The sequence below is a fragment of the Cnephaeus nilssonii genome (assembly GCF_951640355.1).
Source record: "Cnephaeus nilssonii genome assembly, chromosome: 12".
NCBI lineage: Eukaryota > Metazoa > Chordata > Mammalia > Chiroptera > Vespertilionidae > Cnephaeus > Cnephaeus nilssonii.
The window spans coordinates 9,257,805-9,270,440 of record NC_137083.1 but is presented as its reverse complement, the minus strand read 5'-3'; the positions used below and the strand labels follow the sequence as shown (position 1 = coordinate 9,270,440).

Genomic DNA, 12,636 nt, shown 5'->3' with positions numbered 1-12,636 from the left:
TATTTGATTAATTCTACCCAAAAGGCATCAACTTTGGCCTACTTTAATGAAAGAAACTACTTGAATACTTTGAGAAATACTCCAGAGGGCTCAAAGTGAGGTCTGTATTAAATGCAAGAAACATCTTAAGTAAGGCAAAGCAAATATTTTCATAAAGGCTTTGGCAGTTTTGGTTATCCAAACTGTCTTAAGTACAGAACAAATAATGTGGGCATTTCCAAAAACTCACTGCAGGCTTGGAACTCAGGGACATGCTGCCCAGAACTGCAGTCCCAGCCTCTGTCCGTCACAAAAGAACTTCCGTATAACAAGCTCTTTGGGGTCATTGGGGGTGGGAGAGAGGATTGTGTTAATCAGAGATTGTTCTGAATTATCTGGAATATCACACAGTCTCAATGGTCAGATTATAATGTTTACAACATTGGGGGGAGGGAATCCTATAGATTAGTAGACCCAATAATGCAATACAGTTTGGGCATATTTGTCTAGTATAAAGTCAACTATAATATTTCCAAAATTCTTTTTAAAAAGTTTGATTTTGCCAAAGGTTTTAAGCAAACACTATCGTGGTATTTTTAAATGCCATTACCGTGCACTGTAAAATGTTATAGTAGTTAGAACATCCTGTAACATTCTGGAAGTAAGAAGGGTCTGTTAAGTCACCATCTAGTAGTTTATCCATCACCTAGATCAGAAGAGAGGGGAGAAAGAAGGAAGAACCACATCAGGGTGGGAAAAAATATACAGGCATTTGTCATTTCTTTTATTCAATGGCTTTTTCACTTGTGCACTGTTTCATTCCACAACCACTTATTGCCCATCTCCTCTGGGCTAGACACTGTCCTAGACATTGGGGAAACAGTGGCGATCAGGACAGACCCAAAGTCCTCCCTTGTGGAGCTTATATTCCAGAACGGATTTGATTTTGAAAGGAGTCAAAATCATTTGCAGTCAAACCACTCAGGTTGGTGGTCAAGACCTGTGAGGTCCAGTTTCTAATCAAAACTGTTTCCCCAAGAGAACATTGTCATGTGAGAAAGACAATTCAGGGCCAGTGATGGCCCATGCACATCTTGCAGAATCATTGGGATGCCCCAGGATTTTTCTAGAAAGCAGGAAAATTACCACGGGAGAAGTCCTGGGTGGGAATTGGGGAGGGGAGGCAATTCTAGCCCCAGACCTCCCACAATCTGTCATGTGGCTTTGGGCAATCGATTGCACCCTCCGGGCCTCAGCATCCTCATCGGTGAACGTGGTGTGTGCGTGTGTGTGAGGAGAGATGCCCTCCGACCTCCCCTCCAGCTCTGATGAACGGAATCGTTGTAAAGGACCAAAGCATCAAACGGGCTTCGTTATTTAGGCCTGCGATGCTGACAGCGCTTTCCTCTTGGGTTTCGGGATTTCTTGCAGTTTCTGTTACCGATGTTGAAACACATTTGACCACTACTTTCGGACTTTCCTAAGTATCATTTTATCTATTTCCCTTGAAAAAGCAACAGTCTTTATGTTTTAATTCTTCACTCAAGATATTGGACCAGTGGCCAGAGAGACACTGCATACCTCCCAGGGTTTGGGGTGTTTTCTTTGTTTCCTGATGAATCTGGGATGGGAGCGACGCTACTTAACCTCATGCACCATCTCCTCATTATCTCTGGATATACAAAATACTTGAACTTTTAAACAGGGTCACTGGATTCCATAACTGCTAGTTCACTTCACGTACAACAAGCGTCTTTCTGCCTACTTTATCCCTTTGGGCCTATGAAATATTCTTGCTCTTGACACTGCTTAATCCCTGTATGCTTCGCCAAAAACACATCAAATGTCTCACCTGCAGATCGGTCTCCCATGATGTAAACTTTGATAGGAATTCTAAATTCTAAAGGTTTAGTCCTTTTTGTGCTAGCACAGCTGATAGCCCAAAACCAGCCTTGAAAATTCTGTCATTGTGGCCCTGGCCCGTGTGCCCAGTGGTTAGAGGGTTGGCCCACACACGGCAGGGTCCAGGGTTTCATTCCCAGTCAAGGGCGTGTACTTGTTGCAAGTTTGATCCCTGGCCTGGGTCGGAGTGTAAGTGGGAGGCAACCAATGGATGTCTCTCTCTCTCTCTCTCTCTCTCTCTCTCTCTCTCTCTCACACACACACACAAATCAATGGAAAAAAATCTCCTCAGATGAGAATTTTAAAACAAGAAAATACTGTTGTTGTGAATTGAAGAATGATCCTACATGTCCCCATGAAGCTCCCTCTTCCTTCATACTTAAAATCGCACAAGAAATTCTGAACCACATTCCGCAGGCACGGCAGGTGTCCTGATACAGAGAAAGGGGAGCCGGCTGGCATCCTGCTCGGGACTTCCTGTGCCCCCTCCAGCTGCACAGCTGGCTGCGATCGGAATTCCTGGCAGGGGCAGGCACCGCCTGGGGGTTTCAGGTAGTGCCCTGGCACCCACGTGCAGACTGGAGCATAACTTCATGTTCCTGCCCTTCTCCCTAAGTGTGTCTGCCTCCTGCTTTGATCTGAACCAGCTGACCTGCAGCACCTAGGAGACTATTAATAGCAGGCCTCGGTATTAACAACAACAGTGCACTTAGCTAAACATCACCAATAGCTTCCGATAACAAAGGTTCAAGTCCTCAAAACTGAACCTGGCCTCATTGACATGATGGCTCCGTCCTAAAGGTGGCAAAACCCCTGAGAAAGACTGCTTAAGCTTCATCTCCGTCTGCACTGGCAAACAACAAAACCAATCCCAACCTCCCGTATCCTAATATTTCGTATAGTCTAACATTTTAAATGACAACAAGGGTGAAGAATATAACCACATTATTTGATTCTCAATTTCAATAGTAGGGGGGCAATGTGCCAATGTTTACAAGTACCAAAGGCTCTTGGTAAAAGTCTCCAATGACTATACTTTATCATCTTGGTCCCTGGCACACAGGAACACGTGACATATGTCACACACGCTGGTCACTTCTTGGGCTGAAACCCTGTGTGTGGCTATCAGGGGGTCAGAGGGTTCAGAGCAGATGTGGAAGCACATGGTCCGCTTTCCAGGCTGCCTGCCTCCATTCCTCACCCAGGGCGTGCCTTCAGGGCCACGCGGTGTTTAAAGAAGTCAGGACAGTCAACAAAAGAAAGACACGGTCTCAGGTGGAACATAGGGCCACAGGAAACTCAAAGAAGCCCACACCATCCTTCTCTTCATTAGGAGTCCACTGTCTCCCTCCTGAGCTTGGATGGCGTAACAGATACACCTTCTCTAACAACAACAAACAGCCTGAGCACGTGGTACTTCCGGGACCCCTCAGATGGTTCTCATTGCTCCGGGCCACGTGGGCCCCAGGACTCACTTCAAAGGCTTGGAACCACTCCTCCTCCTTGATGTATCTCACGCACTTCTCACTCAGCTTCTGGAAGTACTTTCTCTGCCTCTCATCCAACAAGCCAATCTGGTACAGGAATGATGCATAGCCCCCTATGATCTGAGGAGAAAAGAGACAAACACAAGAGCCACAGGGCGGGGAAGAAGTTAGGGAAGCCCATGTGCTTGGTGAAATAGCCCTTTGTAATTGGTCCATCTCGGGCTGGAATTAGCCAAGCCAGACAATTATACACACACACACACCCACATACCACACAACACACAGTACAAATACAAACACATACCACACATCAAACATATACAAACATACAACACACACATACACATGCTGTACAAACACACACAATCATGCCCACACAATACACAAATACATAACACACAACATATACACAACTTTACAAACACACACCACATAACACACAAACATATACATGCAACACATATACACACAAACACACACCACACACACACACACACACACCCCTACACCTTAAAACATTTGGGGAAATTTAGAGGATTGAAATTATTAGGCATCAACTGCACAACAGTATTTCTCTTTATCAGGTTTGATTTCCAAGGTAAGAGGAGCCTCCATCAAATTAAAGGGAGTTTGTTCTCCTTAAGGAACAAAACGGAAAGGAAAAGGAGACACTTACTGATTCAGGATCGGAATATGCGTCTCCAATAGCGATTCCTTTCAGGTTGATCTTCACCGACAGGATGGGGTTGAGCGTGTGGATATAGTGTGCGATGGCCGGCACATACTTGCCTGCGTAAGACTGAGAAGGGCAGATGCTAAAATGAACCATCAGAAATGTATGCTGACAAAATTATGCGTTTAAGCTCATTCAGTAACAATCACAGCAGTATCTCCACCTGAGCCATACCGAGACTTTCTTAGCCTCACATTGCAAATTCCACGATAGCTGAGAGCGCTGTCTCTTGCTCCTTTTTGTCATCCCAAGTGGCACCCAGTGACACGCACGTCCCAGGTTAGGAGCACACAAAAATAATGCATGGACATGGAATAAGTGAGCACTTTCATCTCCTTCCAAAACAGTAAAGAAAAATGGACCAGTGAACACAACTCTGCTCCATAGGGCTTTTCTTACCAGAAAGTTCCATTAAAAGGTTTATTTTTTTTAAAAAAATCTCTAGGCCAGAATTAAGATCTCAACATCTGTATAATGACACAAGTTTTGACATCAGCATGTGCTAAAGGAAGAGGAAAAGGGAAATACTACTTATTGGCCACTAAAATTGTCCCTTGAACGCACCTCTACATCCAACCTTTTCCAGTATAAGGTTCTTTTTCAGTTTCAAAACATTTTGTGGACACAAACATAATAATAATACTGCTCTTAAGAGTATGCTGAAAAGGCTACTATGAGTTCAGTAATAGTTTAAAAACCAACTTGTATTTTTTCCAAACGTCGCCTTATTGACTTTTCCACTTACATGTTTAATATTAAACTTTATCTGTTCAAAATGCAGCTCCATCCCAAGCCCTCCTTGCAGCCTCCCTTTCCATTCACATTAACTCTGACCTTCTCACTGCTTAGGCCAAAAACGGGTGCCATTCTAAAGCTCTCTGATACCCCACGAAAGGCTATCATTGACATGTCTTCTCACACCCCCACTTCACCGCTTTGTTCCAGGCAGACCACCTCTCACCTGGACTGTTGCAGTAGCCTCCTAACTGGCCCCTGCTTTCACCCTTCCCCTTGTCCAGGCTACTGTCAGGGCAGGGGTCTGGATAAAGCAGATCATGCCACGCCTCTGCTCAAACCCAAGGACTTCCCACTTCCCTCAGAGGAAGAGCAAAGGGTTTTTCCTGAGACATAAGGGCTGACGTGATCTGGTCATTTCACTAGCATGATCCCCTCCACCCTCTTGCTCATTCCTCTCCAGCCCGTGTGGGACCACAGGCATCACTGTGATGCTCACTGCTCCTCCCCCGTGGCCTTTGCAGCAGCAGTTCCCGCCACCAGGAATGGTCTCCCAGATATATCCACACGCTTAACTCCCTCACTTCCTCAGTGAGGCCTTCTAAGGGATGCCGTCCCTGGCCACCCTATCTAAAATTGCCACACCTCCTTTTTGCCTGGCCAGTGTGGCTCAGTGGTTGAGCATCAAGCTATGAACCAGGAGGTCATGGTTCGATTTCAGATCACAGCACATGCTGGGGCTGGGCTCGATCCCAGAAGGGGTCATGCAGAAGACAGCTGATTGATGATTCTCTCTCATCATTGATGTTTCTCTCTCTCTCATTCTCCCTTCCTCTCTGAAATCAATATATCTGTGTGTGTATGTGTGTGTGTATATGAAATTGTCACACCTTTTTTTTTTTTTTACATTTTCTAGTCCCCTTCTCTCCTTTTTGATCTTATTCCTTATCACTTGCTAACACTCTTTTACTTATTTATCTTGAATTGTTATTCCCCACCCAGACTAAAAGGATATTGGTCTCCTTGCTTCTGCCTGATGCTGTTTATTTGTTAGTGCTCAGTAAGCAGTTGTTGAATGAATCTTAAATTAACCTAATGCATTTGAAGAACAGCAATGCACATATGTTCAAAGTAGACTAGAGGCATTATGTGGGTGCATCTGAGTCTACAGACCCTTCACAACATTTCCAAGGCTCTCCGGGGGCCGGTAGTTCAAAGACGGGGAGCTCTCCTTTATTTCAGGCCATGATCATATGCTGGAGATAGGCTGTTCCCATTGCAAAATGTGGACACTGAGGCTCAGAGGGGTTGACTGCTGTCTCATTATAAAACATGGCAATAAAACACCTCTCCTTCTGAGATGGAAGGGTATGAATTTTAACTGCTAATCAGGTAGTGATGACAAACGTAGGCTAAAGCAGCCAGATTCTTAGGGCACCTCCCGCCTTGTGACCATCATGAGTATCTGGGATAAATCCAGGCAGGAAATTAAGAACAAACACCCACTCAATTTCTGAGCATCTATTCAAAACTAGGCTTTTCCACTTACTTTAATTTAAGCTAAATGAGGTTAACCTTATCTTCCTATATTTTAAAATGATGGAAACAAGGGCCTGTGCATTGCCGTCACATGCCTGGCTGGAATTCTATCCAGGCTTGGCTGCCTCCACGGCCCCCATTTCTCCCATCAAATCGTCTTCCCGTCAATAGACCTGGAATAGATTATGGGTCTCTGGTCCCCCAAGTGGGGGCTCTACCTTGGGTTTATCTACAACATGCCTGCTCAGCTGGCCACCTCTGGAAAACGAGAAGTGAGGTGGGTAGTTCTGTCACAACACCTAAAACAGATTCCTCAATGTTCAGTCACATTTGCTAACCTAACCATGATGGTGTTTACCTCGTTTTTCCTTCCTAATGACTATCACACACTTCCCTGCCCGTGTCAGTGTGACAAATCCTTCACTGCGGTCCCCATTCATCATCCCACTGGCTGAGTGACTCCGGCTGTCACACAGAAGACAATTACAGGATCGTTTTATGGAAAACAGACTGAAACAGTATAGGGAAATTGCAATTATTTTGGCTCTACTGTTGACACATGTTTCTTCTTTTTATTTATTTTTTTTGCAAGATAAGACTTGTTTATTCTTCCTCAATTATTTATTTCTCAATTTAATGATTCTCTGATCACCACGGGCCCACAACAAGGCAACCAGACCATAAATCCTGTTTTATTTTGCCCAGTGTTCCCTTTTCTGTATATATATATATATATATGTTTTAAATAGAATAGAACCCTTTATTTGGGAGGAAGAACTTAGGTGTGGCTGTCTGCTGGATCAGAGGTGGGCTAAACAGCCCCTCAGGACTTGTACTTGGGATCCTGTAATTTTATGAACTCTTGCTTCTTTTGTTCCGAGTTCTGCCTGTTAACAAGGACAAAGGCAACAAACCGGCACAGCGACCGGCCCTGCGGTTTCTCTGATCTCGCACTGGCGTTCACCAATGTGGGCAGCAGCTGGCCACGGGGGCTCCTGAAGTCTGTGAATTCACACTAACCTCCCACCACTGGGTTAGGCCCTGGCCTCATAAAGGCTCAGAACAGCATCAAAGTGATGATAACAGGAACGCAGAAAGGCAAGACCAGAAAGTATCTGGGCACGTATTAGTTTAGAACTCAGCAGTGACCTTCCGATGGGGAACTCAGCCACAGAAACATATGTATTTGACACAATAATTCAAAGGAGGTTGGCCATCAACACATCAGGATCTTCGTCTGCCCTTCAGATTCCTTTCTAATATTGAAAGACATCTCAAGGTGTGATTCCCAGCACAGTTAGTTCTTGACAAGGACCAGAGGTACTGGGGTGTGTCTGCATCTGCTGATATTTGCTGGAACTTAAAGCAGCAGTGAGCCTCCAGTCTTCCTTGTTACATCAGAAGGATCTCAGCATTCAGCTCTGTCTTTTATGTCCCCCAGGAGAGAACAAGGTCTCCATAGCACCGGGGAGCAGTGGTTTTGAATCTTGGTCTGCGATCTTTCTGAGTTCTTAAATGATGTTTGGAACAGCCTAATGGAAATCACATTAAGAGCACATTGTACTTGTAAAAATAGTCTGGGGAGAATGTAATGCTTGGTTAATTATCCAGATGTGTAAAAGCACAATGAAATTGGACTTTAAAAAAACTTGTAACTGTGTATTCCGTCTGAATCTCTCCCTTCTTACATGTTTCAACAATATTCGTAGCAGACTTACACTATCCCTGCACCCCGTGACTTTTAAGGGAGGAAAAAAGATATCATATCTAAAATCAAGCTTTAATCAGCTCCTCCTGAAGAAAGAAAAAATCGTGTCAGAGAATAATACTATAATGGAAACAATGTCCTCTTACAGAAACTTCACATGTGTTAGCAGTTACTATTGTTTAAGCTTCTCTCAGTGGTCTACATTTCTTACTCAAGTTCAGTTGTAAAAAAAAAAAAAAATGCAGTTAATACATTTTCATTCTCTGCCTTGCTTCTAAGTATGCATTTTATGGTGAAGCATGCAACTTTATGGGTGATAATGAGCAATGGCCTTTGAAATGAGACACACCTCAACCCGGACACACACAGTGTCACTGTACACAGCCCCTAACTCCTACCCTCTGCTTGGCCAGTGGAAAAGGGGGAGTTGTCAACCTCAGCCCTGGTATGTTGAGGAAGGTCAGGGTCATTCTACACCCTTCTGCCTGTTCCACCCCCACACCCCAGGCACTCCAGCTGAAATGAAAGTCTCTTTGAAGAAACCCCTTGGGGATGATAACTTCTCCATGTCCCCGTAGGAGACAAGGTGGGCTGCCCTTCTGGGGAGAGTCACACCAGTGCCGTGTCCTCTAGCTCTCCCCAAACACAGACTACGGTGGAGCCACCCCCACTCATGGGGGCGATCAGAGGGAATAAGGGAATATGCCTTGAAGAGAATTTTATACACAGATTGCAAACCACAAAACCTAATGGAGTAACACAGGAAGCAGCGGCCAAGAGGACAGGATTAAGCAAGGGCGACCTTGACTTCATCCAGCCTTGGGGTAGAATCTAATGTCATGGGACCATTATTTTCTCTGAGGAGAGAAGAGGTGTGGCCTTAAAAGGGCCACTTCAGAAAATTAATGAATGGGGAAAGCTGAAACTTCAGTATTGTGGTAATCTCTACAACTTCCTAGACATTTCTAGACCATGCGTCATCCAATTTCATGACCACACTGCTGCAATTAAAAGAAAAAATATGGCTTCTAACAAGAATATGACTTTATCTAAACATCTATTGCTCTGGAACATGAGCTTGAAAAGGAGCTCAGAATCTATAGGAGTAGGCATAAGAAAAACATTTGGATCTGTATCCAACTTTTAGCTACATAAATTTATGCAAAAAGATGTGCTGCCTTCCAAATGATATATTCTTATTTCATATTGAGAGGATACTTCTTTTCATTATTTTTTCTTTTTTAATTGATTTCAGAGAGGAAGGGAGAGATAGAAATATCAATGATGAGAGAATCATTGATTGGCTGCCTCCTACATGTCCCCCACTGGGGATCCAGCCCACAACCCCAGGCATGTGCCCTGACCAGGGAATTGAACAGTGACCTCCTGGTTCATAGGTCAAGGTTCAACCACTGAGCAACACTGGCTGGGCAAGAGGATGCTTCTTAAAAAAAATTCCATCAATGACAACAAGCATAGGTGAAAAAGATGCACCTGCCCTCCCCTTCCCCTGCAAGTGATCTTGTGTCGATTTTGCAGAAACCCAGCTTGCAGCCAGGTGACCGAACCAGATGAATAAATCCTTATGTTTAAAGAGACTACAGATAATTTGACTTTTAAACAAAGAGTATGAACATCAGGCCACGGTCAACAAATTGAGGCCTTTGTTTGCTAACCACAGATAAAATCAGAAGGTTGAAGCTGCATAATAGATAAAACTTAGCATTTCCTGTCCCCACCATCTAATCAGGCACTATCCGTGTGGCAGCATGGGGGGTCACCTCAAACAAAGCTTATAATGACTTCCCATTTACTCATCTTCTTTTCCATGGAACTAAGGAATCAGTAAACATGCACTGATTCCACTCAGATATGCCATCCAAAAGCCTCAGGCCTAATTTGCAAACAGTTCCATACGTCCCTGTTCAGTGTTTCAGGTTGCAGCTTAAAGTTTAACTTTTCTAATATTAAATGCATTAGTCACCAACCCATTCTCAATTCTAAACGAAAATATTGGCAAGTCAGATGAACATAACTGAAAAGAGACATTTGTCGTGAGCTTCAGAGTTAAAGCAGCTTGAATGTTATCTAATAAAATTCAGCAAGTTCCAAGCTTTTGGAAATAATTGCATTCCGAGGACGTCAAGCCTTTACATCACTTGAAACTTCCATTTACTCCATAAAACTTTGTGATCAAAGCCAAGTCTTTATGATTAAAACTAAGTCTTGGCCAGAAAGACAGGCACATCCAAGAAGCTACGTCTTTTCCATTTGTGTTAGGTTGAAAGATTCTGCACAAAATATGGAAAGGATGTTTGACTCCCTTCTACAGAAAGTGGGTCTGTTTTATGGGAAGAGGCAGGTCTCAGAGACAGTGCAGTTTCGAAGAGAGAGCACCCAGGCTCCAGATTGCACCTCCACAATCAGGGTGACAATCGACAATCTTTAGCCAGCTCTGGAGTCTGGCTGGGAGTCCTCAGTAAGGCCTACCTAACCTCTCTGAGCCTTAGTCATCTCATCTGTAAAATGAGAGTGACAATAACAGTGTCAGCTTCATAAGGTATCTGTGAGGATTAAGCAAGGTAATCCATGAAACAGTGCTTAGCATTATGCCTGTCATATGAGCCACTCTCAATAAATATCCTCAAACAAGACCTACAAATAAAACAAGTGAACCCTTGGGCCCCCTTCTAGCTACCATAGTCAATGCTCACAGCCTGGGCTGATGGGATAATGGTGTAGGCCTACATAGAATGAGGACAGGCCCACTGCTAGGATAGTTCTCCCATCCCACACACGTTAGATGTCACCCCACAACTTGTAAGTCCCTGCTTGAAATTCCCCATTACAAATATCTTTGTATGGCCTAGCCTCTGTACTCTAGTCCAGCGGTCGCCAACCGGTGGTCTGCGGACTCCTGGTGGTCTGTGAGGTCCGAAAGGTTGGCAGCCGCTGCTGTAGTCAAATACAAGTCTATTGGGAATAAGTTTAATTTTTCAGATCCTTTCTAATGGATAGCGAGCTGATAACAGGTCAGAATGGAGGAGAGAAACAATAAATCATGATGGAGATGAAGGAAGTGTTGGAAAATAGAATCTGAGCGCAATATAGCCAAGGGAAGGAAGGCTGAGAGTGAGTGGGGCACGGGATAGCCCTGGGAAATCAGGATGTAGGAAGGAGGGCCCCCAGGCCTGGGGAGTGCAGGGAGAGAAGGGCCATGAAAGGAAGCTGGAGAGAAATACCACCGATATTTTCATGGCATCTAGTAACAGCCTTGGAAGAGGCCACTCTCTAACATTCATTAAGTAATGTGCTCAGGCCTGGCCAGCGTGGCTCAGTGGTTGAGCATCAACCTATGAACCAGGAAGTCACGGTTCAATTCCTAGTCAGGTCACATGCCCGGGTTGTGGACTTGGTCCCCAGTGGGGGTGTGCAGGATGCCACGCTGATCAATGTTTCTCTCTCATCACTGATGTTGCCATCTCTCTCTGAAATCAATAAATACATACATACATATATATATATATATGTAATATGCTCAGTATTATATGAAACAAACATGGCTCGGGCCTACAGGGAGCCTGCCCCTCCTGCTCCTCCCAGCCCAGTGAACCATGATGCTTTCAATCAAGGTTGTCAGACTCCCCGATGCCAGCAGGACTTCGCTCATGCAAATGAAGATAAAGTATCCTATTAAGCTCACTAATTTTTAAATAGCTTCCAAGTCTTGCCTTTATTGGGCCCTGAAATTAGCCATGGCTGCAGAACGGCTTCTGAGGAGCGGAGGCCCCTTCCGCTGATGGGAAGAGAGGCCCGAGTTTCCGCCAGGCGCCCTGCGCCTTGCAAAGAGCTCCATCCGTCCATGCGCTGCCGCCGCCCCCGTGAGCGCTGGATCTTTCACGGGTGGACAGAAAGCCACACGCTCCGAGGACAATGCAGGGCCGTTTTGGGTTAAGGTCTCCCTGGGCCCGCGTCCCCTGGAGAGGAGGCTGAGTGGGCCCGCACCTCAAGAACAAGAGGCACCCCCCCTCCCCCAATAGTCGCTGGCTCAGAAAGAATAACACTTAGAAAGCAAGTTAATGATGTGAATCAAACGCAGCTTGTTTCTCCTCTTTGAAGTTCTTTTTTGCTCATGCCTGGAGGAGGGTGATTTACAGACACATTTCTCTCTCTTTAGAGCAAATTAATTCCAGTTGGTGTTCCGGGCAGAAACGGAGAGAAAGCCGTCCTTCCTCGCCGCGCTGAGCCTCGTGGTCTCGCCATGGTCCACACGGCAGCGCCGAGGGGCCTGGGGTTGCTTCCGATGCATCTGCTTTCCAAAACGTCTAGTGTCAGCTTCTAAGCTGCACTGTCATCCCTTAGATGAAGCAACCACTTCTTTTAAAGATGATGTCAAGATGACAGGGGAGACAACGCCACATCCCCAACCAGGTGAGAAGAGCTTTCTAAGCGCCCAGCTCCTGTCCTCGCGCATTAAGCCATTTGCTTTTGGAGCCCTAATATATTAATTCAACATGAATGGTAATAATAGTCATCATGTGTTGGGCACTCAC

General features: G+C 45.0%; 1 protein-coding gene across 2 annotated transcripts in view; it reads right to left on the bottom strand.

Annotated features, from left to right (window-relative positions):
- The window catches only part of CPVL (carboxypeptidase vitellogenic like), a 102,178-nt gene that overhangs the window by 38,762 nt on the left and 50,780 nt on the right, over positions 1-12,636 (bottom strand). For both annotated transcript variants that reach the window (XM_079785675.1, XM_079785676.1), the window contains exons 8-10: positions 4,045-4,167; positions 3,357-3,488; positions 590-685 (exon numbers count right to left, since the gene is read on the bottom strand). In XM_079785675.1, the coding sequence (XP_079641801.1) occupies positions 590-685; positions 3,357-3,488; positions 4,045-4,167 (351 nt within the window). The remainder of the gene's footprint in view (positions 1-589; positions 686-3,356; positions 3,489-4,044; positions 4,168-12,636) is intronic.